Below are 16,609 nucleotides of genomic sequence, written 5' to 3'. Positions count from 1 at the left end.
TTTCTTCATTTTTGAGATGGATGAAACTCCGCTAATGAGATATGCTTCATTTCTCTATGTTCGAAATGCTTAGAAAGCAACTGTCAACATGTCTAAATGGGCCACAAGGGAATCAAATTTGAAAGTGATAAAAGGACGAGTGTGGCACTTGTCGCATGTAGGGCTCACTTGAATCAATACAGTCCATCATCCAGGCTCCTTGTGAATATGGACGCAACTGGACAACATTCATCGGACTAGTAGCAAGATGATTCCCAGTCTATGCAAGATTAACTATTGACTGGCTAAGTCTCTGCAGAGTGGGCTGATGTAATAAATCTGGATATAGGACATGCAGTGCAAAAAGTTTATGAGGCTATGAAAGGATCACTGAAAAGCGTCAAAAGTGCGTTCTTGTGGAGAGTGATTTGATGCATTGGTTTCGGATGTGACTCAAAATGATAGAAAAAATGGAATTGTACACGCTAAGTATAGCTCAATGGGAGCCATATCATTCTGCTCTACATACGACATATTTATTGGACCCGAAGGTCCCCTCCCTTTCAAGAAATAAACGTCCCTACGTGAGAATATAATTGCTCCAAAACAAGCAACCAAACTTATAATCCAGGTGTTGAAGCTTCAACCAATCTAATTCAAAAATGTTCAACCAGATTTTTCCGATATCCTTTTGTGCATCTGGGTCTCCAGATCTCTTTGCATCTCAGTCTCCATCTCTTCAAGAATCTGTAGGCTGCAAGACAGACTCTAATCTAACGCCTTATTGCCCCATCACGAACGAGCCTATTCAGTATGGTCTTTAATGGCCAGGCTCTGACCTTAGCATGCTTTTCGTGAAGATATGCTCTGTCAAGAGAGCCTTTTTGATACAAAATATCTCACCCTAGATCATCGACGTTAGACCTCTTGCATCTTTAGTTTTTGAATGTGGGATACTTCCGTGTTACTCGATTGGCTCTCTTTTCTGGATTATGTTGCATGGTAAGTACTTCAGATTCTAGTGTTCTGCAATACTCTGGCATCCCCTATTTTTTTCATTAAAATGTTCTCATAATTATTATCTATATGCAGCACCTTTTGGCAACAAGTATGGTATGATTTCCAGACTCAACTGGTTACTGAATGATGCTTCAAATGTTACTAACAATGGACATCTTTTTCCCGTATTTTTGACCCAGCTCCCTGATCAACACATGGTTAAACCCACAGTACTTTGATATGGAAAATGACAAAAACTGATCCTACAGGAGCAATTTCTAAATGCAAAAATAGATACGAAATTAGTAATACTTCTGAGTGAAACCTAAGATCCAAAAAGTTTTGAACCAAGTGATATGGATGTCAAAAAGATGGGATCTTATATAAAATTGTGTTCGGAGATGGATCTTCAGTGTCAAGTGCTCAACTAGAAAAGAAAAAGAAAGAAAGAAAAGAAAAATCTGTAAGGTCCCATTAAAGCCAGAGAGAACTGGTCTATGAGAAAAAACCGTGGAAAATACGTCCAGATTTCAAAAGATACAACAAAAAAGGATCCTTGTAGTGTCGTTGTGTGTCCGAGACTGTATAGCCCACCGGTGTTTTGGGCCTTGGCCACAGAAACTTTTTCTATAAATTGAAAATAACCCAAAAAAAAGCTTCCATACACACGCCTTGCACACAGGCCTACTTTAAAGTAGACATTAATCACATTTCCCTAATCATGCCCAACTACTTTAATTGAAATAAAGAAAGCTTGTATTGTCAAAGGGATCACCTCTTCACAAAACCTCAAGTAGCCAGTCCACTGGTCCAAAGTCAAAACTTTGTATTCTTTCTGCTCCTGCATGGTTAGCCATGTGACAATAAATCAAAATTTGCAAGTTCATGCATTATGAGTGAGACTTTAACCCTAAGGGACTCTTTGCCCATGGGCAGACTGACTTCATAGACTGCCAAAGTATCAAATAATAAAATACATTAACCCTTCTCACAAAATTGCAGACAACATTTGAACTACCAAAATTTCCTATAAAACGATAAAAATTGAAATTTAGCAGCTAAAACTTTGTTGCATGAATGTTTTATGAGACCTGGTTAACGTCACAACAAAAAAACCTTGTGTACAGCATCTGCATATGCTTAGCCCTGCGCATTGTACAATGAACCTCCTCTAACAAAAAGAGACAACTCAAGCAAACCACACACCAATCTCATGTCAAAGAACTTTTTGTGAGTTTTTTAAAAATCATTCCACTACTCATCACCCTGCCAACCATATCATTCACATCAACTCAGTAAAAACACTTAATGATTGATTTCGTTTCAATTTATGAAGCTATTTGTAGAGGGTGACGAGATTAATTGTGTACACCAGTTCTCAACTTTGTCATAGGCAAAAGGAGAGTACGTTAAGATGGAATTTTGATTGTAACAGATCTGACCCACCCGGACGCTCGCTGCTGCTGCTTCGCTCTCTCCCCCTGCTCTATTTCGCCATCACACGCAGCTGCCCCCCTCCCCCCTCTTTCCCTGCTTCGCTGCTCTTCGTTGGGCCTCACCAGCAGCTCCTCGGACTCTCTCAGCGCGTTCACTCTTCAAGCAAGAGAACGTTTATTCTTCTTCGCCATCACTTGTAGTAGCAGACAGAGATGGAAGCTTGTGCTCAACCTCGGAGGGACTCAGATGAAGTCCCCTCGACCGACCCCGCTGAGCCCACCATTCGACTTGCTCTGTCGCCAACAGAGCAAGCGAGCCTTGCAGCAGAGGTGGAGCGCCTTCAGGTCACCTCTGTTACCTACAAGATCGTTGGTCATCGACCTAGCAAGACCTCCTATAGGCCCGTTCCTAACAGAGGTGGGAAAGATCATTGACATACAACTTCTGGACCAGATCGCGTTTGAGACTCTCGAGATGGCTGCCAAGGTCAGTTCGATGAGCCCGTTGGCCATTCAAGCGATCAAGGCTCATTTCCGACAGTGGCGCCATAGTTTCAACCCAACTTTTTTGCTGAGAAAGCAGATCTGTCCATTTTGGTTTGCTTCCCCGGCCTGAGGAGAAAGTACCTCCCGCTTCTTTCTAGGATTGGTTCTGAGATTGGGACAGTCTTGGAGACCCCGCGCATGGTAGCTTCAATTGCTGCCAAGGCTACAAGTATTCCCACAGTACGCGTATCGGTTTGAGACACACACCCTCCTAACGGTAGTCCTTCTACCTAGGGTGAGTGGTGGGTGGCTCCGCCAAAGGGTGGAGTATTCGGGACATACACACGCGTCGCATGCTCAACCCCCCAAAGCTGAACATGCACAGCAGAAAGGTACCCAGGACACGCAGTCTGGCACTTCATCAGAGGCAAGCGACCAGCCAGCTGATGGCAAGCAGCAGGTGCCGGTCTGCCGTCGATAGGGAAGGGCTCGCCAGACTGCCCCCCCTCGTGACTGACCTCTTGCAGCCCAGTAGCATTGGGTTCCTACAAGGAACCGTTTTGACCCTTTACAGCACGCTTCCCCTCAAGAGCCTCCCTCCACCTTAGCTTCACCGCCGCAAGCCCCTTCCACCCCTCTGCCTACCGACTCCTTTGCCCCGCCCGGCGCCTCCACCTCCCCCTCCCCCTACCTCCCGCTCCCCCCCTTTCCCCCACTGGGCCCTCAACGTCATCACCCGACCCATCCGGCACTCCTCCTCTGGCACAGGGGATTGGACACTCATCCGCAGTTCGACGCTCTCTTGGTAGTGTTTTCGCTACGAATGGCTTGGGAGGGACAGCCCTACTTGAGGATGCCACTTCTGGTACAGGTCTCTCCTTTTGCGTCAGTTCCCCGTGGGCTGACCAGTTTTGACATTGGCCGACAGTAGAATTTCTTTAACTGCAGCTTCACCCGATTCCTTGGTGACCCGTCTTCCAACCTTGAAGCAGCTTGTTTACGAGTTTGCGTTCTCTCTCTAGCCGCCAGGGCCACCGAGGCTTTGGATAGAGCGGTAGGATTTTCCTTCCCGTTGTGTCGCAGAGATCACACAGAGTGGACTTTGCACAAAGTCCTTAACAAGCTTCAGGTCCACACTTTAGAGTTATCACACCACACACAGGACCCGGGGGTGATAGATTTGATATAGGCATTTTGGCCGCTAGCCAAGTTCACTGTGACGCCACCAGATGCAGCTGGATGTAGGCACATTGTGGTTCACTTTTTTGCCGATACTAGTTCCCCTTGCTATGTATATGTACATGAGGACTCTTGGACAGAGGATGTAGCCCTACAAACTGCACACTCTCCTTGGGCCTGGGTGGGACTGTCACTTCAGACACACCTATATCGGGGTCGCTCGGATGCCGATTACTCCCCATCCAAGCCGACCCCGAAGATAGCAAGGTTGGTTGTTGCAATATCGGTCTTTTCTCATTGATCCCATTAGGATTGTCTCATGAAGGGGAGAGAGCGTTGATTGTATACCAAGATGAATCCTAGATAAGCCCAAATTCACCTTTAAAGGGAAGTGCAAGGGATAGACTCATGGTAGTCATCCAAGAGACAATATAACCATTAACTCCATCATGCACAGTATTGACTAAATACTACGACATCCCCACTAATGTCGTCAATGCCCAATAGCGGGTGTAGAATTAGGAATTGATATGTGCTCCCACACACCCACACCACACTCAGACACTTTTTTTTTTTGTAAATCATGATTTAATTTACAAGTGGGAAACCTCAAAACAAGGAAAACCCACAGTAAAAAAGTACAATAAGCAGAGCGTTATGATGCTCCAAAAGCTAGAAACAATCAAAGAAAATCCTGTAAGCTTCAAGAGAGATATCTCCCACATCATAAGCATAATGTAGGCTTGTCCAAGGGAAAACTTGAAGGGAAAGGGTCAATTTCTAATGCATGAAACATCTGAGAGTTGCACTGATGCCATCCGGTCTACATAACCCAAAATCTGACCGAATTGAAGAAGATCCAAAATCTTCTATGAAAGATTCCAGATGGGAAACGAAAGCGAAGAGCACAAGACACCTCCCTGATGAAAGTCCGGGAGCAGCAACAATCCGAAAGTAAATGCGTAACTGACTCGTCAGCCCCATGACACCGGACACAACGAGCAGAAGCAATGCATCATGCATGCAACAAAGTACAACCGATAGAGCACCCACCATGCATCTCCACAAGAAAATGCGTTCCTTGAGTGTTAAGTGATTCTTCCAAATGCGAGTGTTTTTTGCCACCACAATTGAGATCTAGAGAGCGACACGATTGATTTCCATGAGCCACAATCCATGCATCAAACTGCAGCAAGGCATAAACAGACCGAGCAAATATGCAATCCATCCTAAAATGGCCGAGATGCTAGTCAGAAAGCCGAGAGTCCCCAAACGGTCGAGGCACTGTAGAAACATCTACAAGTAGCTATTGAAATTGCTGCCATAAGTGTCAGTAATGAGCTCCCAAGTCATAACGAATATCAACCGGAAAAGAAAGAACCTGTCCCGCATTATCCACCACTTGATCAAACCTACCAGATCCTTTTTTGCGAAAGAAAGCAAGCTTGTCGAGGAGAACGCTCGACCAAAGTAAGAGAGAATGCTTTGCCTTAATGATTGCTCACCAAGCGAAGTAAATTTCCTAGAGGAGATTGACAATCGTGCCAGGATAAGTGCAAGGTGACAACATTCCAATCCGCAACAAGAGACGAAGTGAAGGAACATCCCGGAATATGGCCATCTAGCTGTCCAAAAACGACATCCCAATACGAAGGACGCCAATGACCAAGAGACTGCACACGACAATGCCATTACAAAAATGTGAAACGATGAGCGTCCATGGCTGGCGTTGATCCACCAACGTAGGCAGAAGCATAGCTTTTCGAGCCAATACGTGCCGACGTAAATCCAGAATAATAATCCCTTCCGGTCGCTTAGGCGTGCATAGTTTATCCATAGATAGAAACGGCAATCCTTTCTTGTGGGAGGAAGTACGCAAGAAATACATGTCATAAGAGACCCAAGGCACCATTGGGGCCAACATAAAAGTGGCAAATAGAACTGCACATAGGCCATCATTATGCATTGGACAATCCTGAGTCGCACATGCAATGGCCAGGTTGATAATTTCCAATAGCTAAGCTTTAACTGCATTCTTTGTAGCACCCATTCAAGTTTCTGCGTTGCGGACATATTCCAATCAATCGAAATCCCAAATTGCGTGCTATGGTCTGAGGGGAAACAATTTCCCTCAATCGAATTCCTTTAGAGGCATCAACTTGGATTTACGAAAATTAACATGCAATCCAGCTACAAGCCAAATAAATGCAGAGCATGCATAACTTGTTGCACATCCTCCTTAACATTTTGTGCATGAAAAGAGAGCCATCAGCATATGCTTGGACGATAAATTGCTTTCCAGAAGGTAAAGCAAGACCATGCAGAGGACACCCTTGTCTGACCGAACGTCCTAGATTCCAAGCATCCCTGATAGAACCACCCAATTGACCTGCAAAAGCGCTATGAGCATACAGGAGGAAGACCACCTGCGAGATTTTCAGCACAAATCCCAGCCTTTGCATCGTTTTTGCGATATAATCCCTCTGATAGTCCTTAGTGAGAGCCCATGGCAATACATGTCGTTTGCGTGTTGAAGAACAGAGGTGGCATTTCAAGCAAGCCCTCCCTGGCCTCACTATCCACCAACAAAACCTCGTAAAATCCTCGAGGTCCAAAATAAACCCCACGAACCGCCTAGCGTTTTCGCATGAGATCCACCCATTGTCCCACATACTGTGTTGTAGGCATTTTGCTAGGAAAGAAAAGCATAACAGCATTTAACGCATACTGGGCAACAAGATCCATCAACTGCTGAACAGGAATCACAACTTCTTTCTCAGGTTCCGGACCCTCCCAGGCCCTACATGCATCTTCAAAATCTTCGTGCAAGCATTCGTTGATGAGGGCCATTGGATAATCTAAAGAGGAGTCTGTCTTCTGTAGATAAAAGGGATATCTGTCATGAATCTTGAACACTCTGATCCGAAGCGATCTGACCCTGTATAAAGTTTCCATTCCTTTGCTACTTTCTATCAAAATGCAAAGGCACTTGCTGTACAAATTTAGGGAAAATCCATCATACCCACACACTCGCAGCCAACTGAGGAGGCGAGAAAACTAAAACCCTAACCTTAGAGGCGAGGCTATATACACAGAGGTAAAAAAAGGACACCGATGCACCTAATACCACACACACACACACATGCACGCTTGGCAACAAATCCCTCAGTAGAACTGCCGACTCTGTTGGCTGCAGAAGCAAGCCACGCAGGTCGCACGCAATAAAGGCAGATAGCCGGGACACCTGCGGACAACAGGGAGCGCGCTCAGATGAGCCGATGGTGCCACTGATGATCGCGCAGGCAAGCAGGGGGCACCACAAAGTCTTCTCTCTCTCTCTCACTCACACACACATACACACAGAACGCAAGTGCAAGCCACATAGCTTCTAACCTTCGCGACACACACACACACACATGAGTATACATCAATGCTCTTCAAGGTACGACTAGTTCTCTACAGGGTTATGGCTATGGAAGCCTAGTAGCAAATTACGTGGAGACAGATTGGGAGGGCATGTATCTATGAATTGTGGAATCAATGTTGAAATTGTGGGTCTGTGATGTTCAATTGTGAAAGGGGATGCCCTTGTCTTCATATGCATTGGTCAACGTGTGCTGTAAATCCGTGCTTTGAGAGGGCTTTGCTCCTATGTGCTATGGTCCTCTGGGTGGGTGTGTGCTTGTAAATTCCCAAGGGAGTATATGCCTTTTGGTTTGGGTTTACTAAGAGTTGTTTTTGGTATACTTTTTGGTGCTAAGGTTGAAGTTTGAACGCTCTTGGGCTATAAAGCTATAAAGGTGTCCCACTTTTTGTTTTGCCGAACACCGTTTGTGAGATTAAATGAAACATAATAAAACACTCACAATCAAGAATAACTATATTAACCTGACGATTCCATACCTGTAAAAACTTTGTAAATGATGATACATGAGGTTGATCCCCAAGCACCAACTCCAACATCTGGCAAGCTGTCTCTATGTCCAATGTCTTTTGACGTGGTTCTGAAAATAGCATAGTATTGAAATGCTGAATAGCACCGGCTTTTATATAAAAATTTGATGCCAAGAGAAAAATGTGCCCATATTGGCTTACTAAAGATGATACCAGTCAAGCAATATTGAAACGAGAATGTATAGAAGTCCCTAAATGCATCTGGATTGACAACCTACAGCAAAAAAAGACTGAATAAGTAAAAAAACATTACGTAATTTCTGAGATTAAAAAGGTAAGTGCCTACCTCCATCTTTAACCCTGGAAGTGCTTTCCTGAGTTTCTCTATAGTATCCACGCGCATTGCCTTCAAGCCTCTGCGCCATTCTTCCTGCAAAACCATATCCATAGTTTGATAATTATGATACAAAAACCACAAGCAGGAGAACGTTTATGAAGCAAAAACATTGTGGACAAAATTCCAAGTGTTATTAGAAATAAGAATCAATTACAATAGATGATAATTGAGTGCCTGCTTGTTCATGTTGGCAGTTGCAAAGGAAAATAAGTCAGGAAGGAAACATCAATCACTCATATACTGTCCATGCAATCAAAAGAATATGAATAGAAACCATCTGAAATCTACCAAGCTCTCACATACATATATCTGTGCAAGAAAAGATGTCGGCTGATAGTTACAAAATTCTCCCAATTTGGGAATTTTTCACGTTCTGGTCTCTTGAATGAGGGCACAGCACCTGACACTTGGGTGAAGTTCAAACAGATATTTTCATCTCTCTATTTTGTTAAGAGTATTTGACACTCCTGCTTCTTCACCTTGGTCTGTGCGTCGCCATGGATGGTAAACCACTGCATAGCATTTAGGCTCCATCTTTGCCTCTTTGGGTCGGCCACCCGTTATATGTCCCTTGCCCATATTTGCCCTCCAGCCCGACTCAGCATCCAGTGCTGTCCTTGTTAATTCCTTCCCCTTTGGTATCGTTTTACAGGCGCTACGGTGCTGAGTTTTCTCTGTTTTCAGCCCTCCAATTTCCACCCTTTGCACCACCCCTTACTCTGCCCAGAGTGTATGAGCATGCTGGAAAAATCGAATTACAGCTGTGTTTTCAGCGCCTCGCGTCACGTTTTTGTTTGGACAGCAGGCTGAATATTTTGTGTTTTGTGCATTGAAGGATGCTACCACCTAAAAGGACACCATTCGGTGATGGTCATTGTGGTCTATTGGTGACTGCTGCAGCGTACAGTAGCTTTGACTTTGGCTTGCTCATCTACCGGAATACAATTCTTGGGAGATCCATTCATCCCAGTCCCTGCTTGGCGGTTGTGTACTCTAGAGAGGATCATGATGTATGCACTGCTTTGGACGCACATCTGCACTTATTAGAGGACACATGAGATATGGCCATGACATCAGCACGGAGGATCACGATGTTCCCAGAGAAGACATCACCCCTTTGGTAGACTGTAACCAGCAAGCCAATGGCGAGGCGATAGTAAATTGGCTTGCCAATAGCAACACTACAATAATAGCAAACTGAAGCGGAACGGCATGGACAGGCTGCCCCCTTTCCAGTATTCTCTTGATGCACCATCTTTGGCTCTTACACGGATGGAGACTACTAGGCTCATTCGGCAGGATCTTATCCAACTTGATAGCAAGAGGACATGGATAGAGCCATCACGGGAGTTGGGTACGAAGAGCGCTTTCTATAGACAGCATCTTCTCCAACTCACGACAGACGGATTTGTCACACGACCCAGCTACATGGACACACATCTGTCTCATGGGTTACGATGTGCCATAGGCCAGATTCGCACATCTTCACACCAGCTTGGGATCGAGACAGGTAGATTCAGAGGCATACCAGCAGACAGTAGGATATGTCAGTTATGCCATGCAGAGCCAGAGACAGAGTTTCACTACATATGTCACTGCACAGTCTACTATGAGATACGGGGACACTTTCATAGTCTATGCAGAGATGGTTTTGACTCGCTAGATAGAGTCATGAGCTATCAGGATCAAAGATGTCTCGGATTATTTCTACTTGAGATACAGAGACATAGAGACGCTCTATTGAGAGGGCAAAGACAGAGACAGCCCCAAAGACGCATCTCAGATTTCTTCAGTCTGAGTACCACAGAGGCAGAGGGGACACCACCATCACAGAGCTCGGCTCCAACCCATACACACACCAGCGGTACTCTCATTGACCGAGCTATAGAGTTGGGGAGATCGAGACGACCGCGACTAAGGAGGGGAGCCACGCAGCACCGGCGGAGATTGCGGCAGAGGATCCACAGGATCCTAGCACGACACCCAGAGTGTCGATCAGGATAGGCTTCATGCTACTGCTATATTATATCATGGTGACACTTATCCCCACTTTGTAACTTTGTGGCATGATACCATTTCTCAGCCTACCAGCCACCCATAGGAGTCGGTAGCACTCCTATCTCAGTTTGTTGTTTGTAGTTTTCCTTGTTTGTACCCAGACTTGGTACTAGACTCATCATCATAATTAGTTGGTCTCATAGGTCATTTTGGCCTTTTGTAGACATTAATATATCATTTCATTTCATCTCTCTCTCTCTCTTTTTTTTTTTTTTTTTTTTTTTTTGGAAAAATCAGGGCAGTATATTACTGAGTACAAGATAATCCCCAGCGGATGCCAAAATAGCCTATCACGTGGGGTGTACAAGCTGAATGTAAGGTTGAGAGCCACAATAGTGACAACTCGACTAGAACAATCTCATGGTGGTCTGTATGATGAGTGGAGGAGAAACCACTGAGGAGGTGCATAATGCCATGTAATCTGTCCACCTGTAAGTGTGAAGAAGAGTGGAGATCGGGCCCAACGCCGAAGGAAGTCAAATCGACGAGCCTCGGCTGCTCTAGATGTACCTGAGGAAGAATCCCACTGCCAAATGAGGGTGTGAATGATGTCCAGCCAAATGGCAGTGAGGGTATCTGGAAGGAGCTGGGGAGCCGCACTAAGAATATGAAGACAACGAGCTCTCCAAACATTCCAGAGTGCAATGCTAGTGACGACTGAGAAGATTTCATCACGTGTCTGAGGATCCCCTTGCCAAGCAATCTGTGGTAACATAGCCAAAGTCCCTCGCCGGTAACCAGTCATGGTAAGCATAAGAGTTGGATCTGTGTCTGAGCCCTCGTAGAAAAGATGCGGTCCGGGCATCGGCATCAACCAGGAGATAGATCCCCAAGTGAGAAATCCATGTTGAACACCAGCTCTGCTAAGTAAAAAGCAAACTGCTAGCCATACTGCATGAGAAGACGAGCATGACCAAAGGCAGTGTGCAGGTGACTCTGGTAGGCGCAAAGAACAGCGAGTACATAACGGATCATGACCCATAGAAGCTAACCAAGTCCCAACTGGAAGTCCGGCATGTGCAGTCATCCACAGGAAAAAGGAAATACGACGAGCCAAATGTAAATCCCAGATGGCTGACCAAAACTGCTGTAGATAGGCATGGGATAGACCTGAATGTAACCAGAAACGCATACGAGTGGGCTGCTCTGGGTGCTGTCTCATCAATGCGAATCTTCCAATTTTGAATGTGTACTCAAAGAATGATACATGTGTGCCGGTGGGGTTAGAGTGAGGCCAATGCCACTCTCCTGGGTCCCAATAAAGCTGAGATAGGGCACGACCCTCCCACACCCAAAGCCTCCAAAGTGCACCATCAGCGGAAGCGAAACGGGGGTCAACACAACGACGCTTCCCGCGGGAGCCAACTACTCGTATGGCCTCCCATCAAGCGCCGGGGTGGACAAGGCGCGGAGAGGTAGTAGCATATGTCAGCCTAGCATGCATCCCCGAAGAGTAGTCAGTACAACTGTGAACAGCATGGTGTCGAAACGAACTAATAAGAGAGTGCTCTGAGTAAAGAGGCCTTCCCAGCCACAATGTGGAGGCATCTGAACTATGCCTCGCATGACTGCGTCCCAGAGTGAAGGAATGGCAGAGCCAATCTCAAGCAGTCTGTTTGTTACCCCACGACCAATGTCATAATGTTCTACCACAAAATCTGCATCCAGCATACGTGTCTCATGAAATAGCAGCATAGAGGCAGCAGGGCCAGTGTCCCAAGCAGCCCAATCAATGTGAGTCCTCTCTCCAAGCTGACGGGGTGGATTAACCGAAGAATCAAGAACTGCATCATTCCAAATGAGAGGCTCGCGCTCAATCTCCTCACGACATGAGGGAGGTGAGCGTTTGATAGCTCGTCGCATGGATACCCAAATCTGAAGGAGCGATCGGATGAAGGGTGAGAGAGTGTTGGTACACAAGGGGGCATCCGTAAAGAGAAAACGATACCCTGTTTGCCAATTATGGCCATCTCTCGTGCCGTGGCGCGGAGTCGCTGTGGAAAGAGCAGCCTGAAGAAGCATCTTCCAAGGTTCTTCGCCGGGAAAAGGACCCCGAACAATAAGCTTGGTAAGAAGGGCGCGGCTCTGTAATTCTGGATCAATAATGCCAAGGCCACCCTCTGATCTAGGACGAATAATCGTGGACCAGCGAACTCGAGCACGAGTATCAGTAGTCCCATCTGTGCCACTCCATAAAAAGTTCCGCACGAGTCTGCGGAGCTGAGCTATCACTCCAGAATGTAGCATCCAACAGGAGGCCGTATACCATACTGTAGCCAGAATGACCTGGTTGGCGACCAATGCACGGCCAACCAACGACAGATGACGTGAAGACCAATGACAAAGCTTCCTGCGAATAGACTACAGTACGGGTGCAAACTGCTGCTGTGAGGAAACGTCAAATCCAACCTGAAAGCCCAAATATCTGCATGTCTGACCTGCCATGTGAAACCATCAGTTACCCCCCAAGTAGGTATGTCATCACTGCCAACCAATAACCCATAGGATTTATGCCAGTTAATGCGTGCACCACTGGCAATGCAAAAAACCTCTAGGGCTCCCCGCATGGCATCAAGAGCTGCTAGCAAATAGCGCAACATCAGCATAGTGTCATCAGCAAACTCCTGATCGATAAGGTCCGAAGCTGAAGGTACTGGCATGGTCAAGCCACGAAATGCATGACTCTGAGCACGAAGAAATTTGGACATAGTCTCTCCCACAAACAGATACAGATATGCTGCTAAAGGGCATCCCTGACGGACAGATCGAGAGAGCTCAAAACTGCGACTGACACGACCACCAATAGTAATAGCACTGCTGGCAGTCCTGAAGAGAGAGGAAATGCCTGAGATCCATCTCGAAGGGAAACCCATCCTGGCTAATGATCCTTCGAGAAACTCCCACTCAACACGATTGTATGCTTTCTCGAAGTCAAGGATGAAGAAAGCGAGAGGTTCAGAAGATGATCTGGCCCACTCTACTGCCTCATAAAAAGTGAAGATATTATCCAGTATGCATCGATCCATGACAAAGCCCGTCTGAGAAGTGTGAATAATATCTGGTAAGAACGGTCGCAAGCGATGGCTGATCAGTAACGCTAATATCTTATAGACTGAAGGGAGTAGGGTAATAGTTCTCCACTGGCGAAGCTGAGTGGTGTCACCCCCTTTCGGAATAAGAGATATGAGACTGAACAAAGATCCGGATGCATATAGCCTGATGCAAAGATATCCTGACAACCACGAAGCAGTGGTATATGCAATACATCCCAATAGGTCAAAAAGAAAGCTCTAGTGAGGCCATCCTCGCCTGGACAGGAAGATGGATCTAGACTCTCAATAGCAGCATGAAGCTTTGCAAGTGTGAATGGAGCCAACAAGATCTCTGCCATAGTGTTTGTACAACGACATCGGTTGTGATGCCAGATCTGCTCACGGGCAAGTAAAACCTCAGTAGTGCATACATCAGCAGTGAACAATGCCTCAAAATAATCTGCAGACATATCAAGAATAACATCAGGATGCGTATGAAGTGTTCCTTGAGCATCGCACAAAGTCCTGAGGGTGGTGCCAGGAGGGCGCTCTTTATGCGCAGTGAAGAAGTCCTTATTCATTCGATCAGCTTTAGCTGTCCAATGAGATACTGAAGCATGATGAGTGAACTCAGACCTAGCCTCCTGTACGCGACGAATTTCCTGTGTGAGCTCTGTTTGTCTAGCAGCGAGATAAGCATCCTGAGGCCACTCCTCAAGCAAGCGCTGTGTGGAACCAAGAGGAATGTGGAGGTCAGACTCGCGTACTCTCAACTGACGATGAATACTAGCAGTCTAATCACGGCAGTAAATACTAGACTGAGTAATGCAATGGGCAAGGAACTCTCCACGGGGACCACAATAAGAATCACCCATGGACCACAAGTCACGAATCTGATGCTGCAAAACTTCAGTGGTGAGAACACTGTCAGGGATGCGGCAGCCTCGTCTCTGTGCAGCGGATCTAGTGAAAGAGATAAACAATGAGATGGGAAAATGATCTGAGAGGCTGATCCCTCGCCAAATAGTAGTAAATCCACCTAGAGCTGCTGCCCAAGGGCCAATGTAAAAACGATCAAGTCGCTCTAATAGTCTTCCCTGCTGTCTCTGAAACCCCCACGAGTAATGAAGTGTAGCAGGGTGGTGACCAAAAGAGGGTATGTGCCAGGCGTCAACACCTTGAATAGCTAGAAGAAATCGATCCCAAGCTGGCTGCTCATCTGGAGAAATGGATGATAGAACTGGAGGAGTGAGCGATCGCCAATCAGAGTCGCTCTCGATGTTGTTGAAGTCGCCTCCAACAACCCAAGAGTCCACAGCAGGTAGAGCAGCAACCAAGGAGGACCAAAAAGTAGCTCTCTCCCGAGGAGTAGTGGGTGCATATACTGACATAAAGCCAATGGTAGAGTCCCGAATCCGGATAGAAACATAGACTGCTCTGCCAGCGACAAGTGTGCCATGCTGCTGAACTGATGGCAAGTATCGTGGCCCCACTGAAATACACCGCAACTCTGTCCATGAATGCCTAGAGCAAGCTCCCAAAAAGTGTGAGCGCCCGAGGGCATGAGATTACCAAAGGGAGTGGCAATCTTATGCTCCTGTACTAGTAATATATCCACAGTGCCTACTACATGAGCATGTAAATCTCTGCGAAGTAAAAGCTTACGTGAACCTCTTACCCGAGAAGTCTGTAAACCATTAGTATTCCAAGAAACTACATGTAAATCCATAGTCTGCATGGAGGAAGTGGTAAAGCATCTGACTAACTGCGCATCTTCTTGGAGGCAGCTGGGCCATCCAAGGGATGAGCTTCTGGCCGGAGGAAAGCAACCCGCAAGCCCTCTCTAAAATATGGCGTCTCATTGCACCAACTGCGGACCTCAGCTTGTTTACATTGCATGACCGATGCTGCAGCTTTGACACCCCAAATGCGCATAGACATAGGAAGCACCACATCTGAGGATACATGAATGATCATAGGCAATGAATAGCAAGCATAAACATCACTCCATTCCATTGCACCAATACAGGAAGGGAAGTGTGGAGACAATACATCTGGAGCGGAAGTAGACAACCATAAATTAAGCTGAGCCATAGTTTGTGCATGCACAGAATGCAGAACCTGATCCTCGGACCATTCCTGAGCTGCATGGAACGGAAGGAAAAAGGAATGGGTAGGCTGAGAGCGACAGCCTATTAAAGAGGGAACACAACCTGGCTTGTGGTGCATAAGGTAGAGCTGCACCCGCAATGGTCCTTCTGAGTCACCGCACATTTCAACTCGATGGGTGCCCCATGAAAGAGGGCAAGAGCTGAGAAAACTGCGTGGGACGTAAGTATGAGCGGCTGAGGGAGGGGGTGGACCAGAAGGTGGAGGGGGGGGAGTAAGGGCGAGAGGGAGAGGAGGAAAAGGGAGAGGTAGCAACGGTGAATGATCCATCTACATGGGAATAGGGACCTCGGGAATAGGGGAAGGAGCAGGCACGGGAATGGCAAGTGAAGGAGGAGCTGGTAGCAGAGGTAAGTGATCCTGGGCTGAAGAAGAAGAATGGCGAGGAGAAGGTGGGGGTAAGGGAGTGGCGGAAACTTGAGAGGGAGCACGTCTCTCTCTCTCTCTCTCTCTCTCTCTCTCTCTCTCTCTCTCTCTCTCTCTCTCTCTCTCTGAAGTAAGTGATCCTGGGCCATAGTTGACACGTACGGTCACGTACGACAGGTACACGTACGAAGACGTGCGGTACTAATCGAACTAAAAAAAATTAGACGTACGGTGACGTAACGTACGATGCAAAAAAAAATCATGCGTCTTACACATGATAGATCATATGAGTCATGACATCGACCTTAGTACTTAGTACCAGGGCTAGAAACAAACATTTTTCCTAACCGATCAAAATAAGGGAAAACTTGAGTTTTCAGGTCAAAATTTGAAGCTTTTGCCGGTAATTACACTAAAACATGTGTAAATTTGCCGGTTTTCTTAGAGGCAAGCTCAAAATCTAACCGGGATTTTATAATTTCAACCGGTTAAAATACACTAGACCCCGGCTTTTTTCTAACACTGCTTAGTACTAAATACTTGTAACTTAAGTCTTACAAGTTAGAACATGAAAGATCTGTCCATGGACATTGGAAACGGCAATGTCCGAAGAA

The 16,609-nt window shown here is 46.3% G+C and overlaps 1 protein-coding gene across 1 annotated transcript in view; it reads right to left on the bottom strand.

Annotated features, from left to right (window-relative positions):
* Positions 1-16,609, bottom strand: part of LOC147453773 (defective in cullin neddylation protein (DUF298)) — a 129,115-nt gene that overhangs the window by 19,213 nt on the left and 93,293 nt on the right. The window contains exons 5-8 of the mRNA XM_086515866.1: positions 8,320-8,403; positions 8,187-8,247; positions 7,983-8,083; positions 1,754-1,819 (exon numbers count right to left, since the gene is read on the bottom strand). Coding sequence (XP_086371992.1) covers positions 1,754-1,819; positions 7,983-8,083; positions 8,187-8,247; positions 8,320-8,403 — 312 coding nt within the window. The remainder of the gene's footprint in view (positions 1-1,753; positions 1,820-7,982; positions 8,084-8,186; positions 8,248-8,319; positions 8,404-16,609) is intronic.

The sequence above is a fragment of the Adiantum capillus-veneris genome, chromosome 7 (assembly GCF_014529385.1).
Source record: "Adiantum capillus-veneris isolate H3 chromosome 7, ASM1452938v2, whole genome shotgun sequence".
Taxonomy (NCBI): Eukaryota; Viridiplantae; Streptophyta; class Polypodiopsida; order Polypodiales; family Pteridaceae; genus Adiantum; species Adiantum capillus-veneris.
Note: the sequence above shows the minus strand (reverse complement) of the source record. Positions and strands in the feature narration are given on the sequence as shown.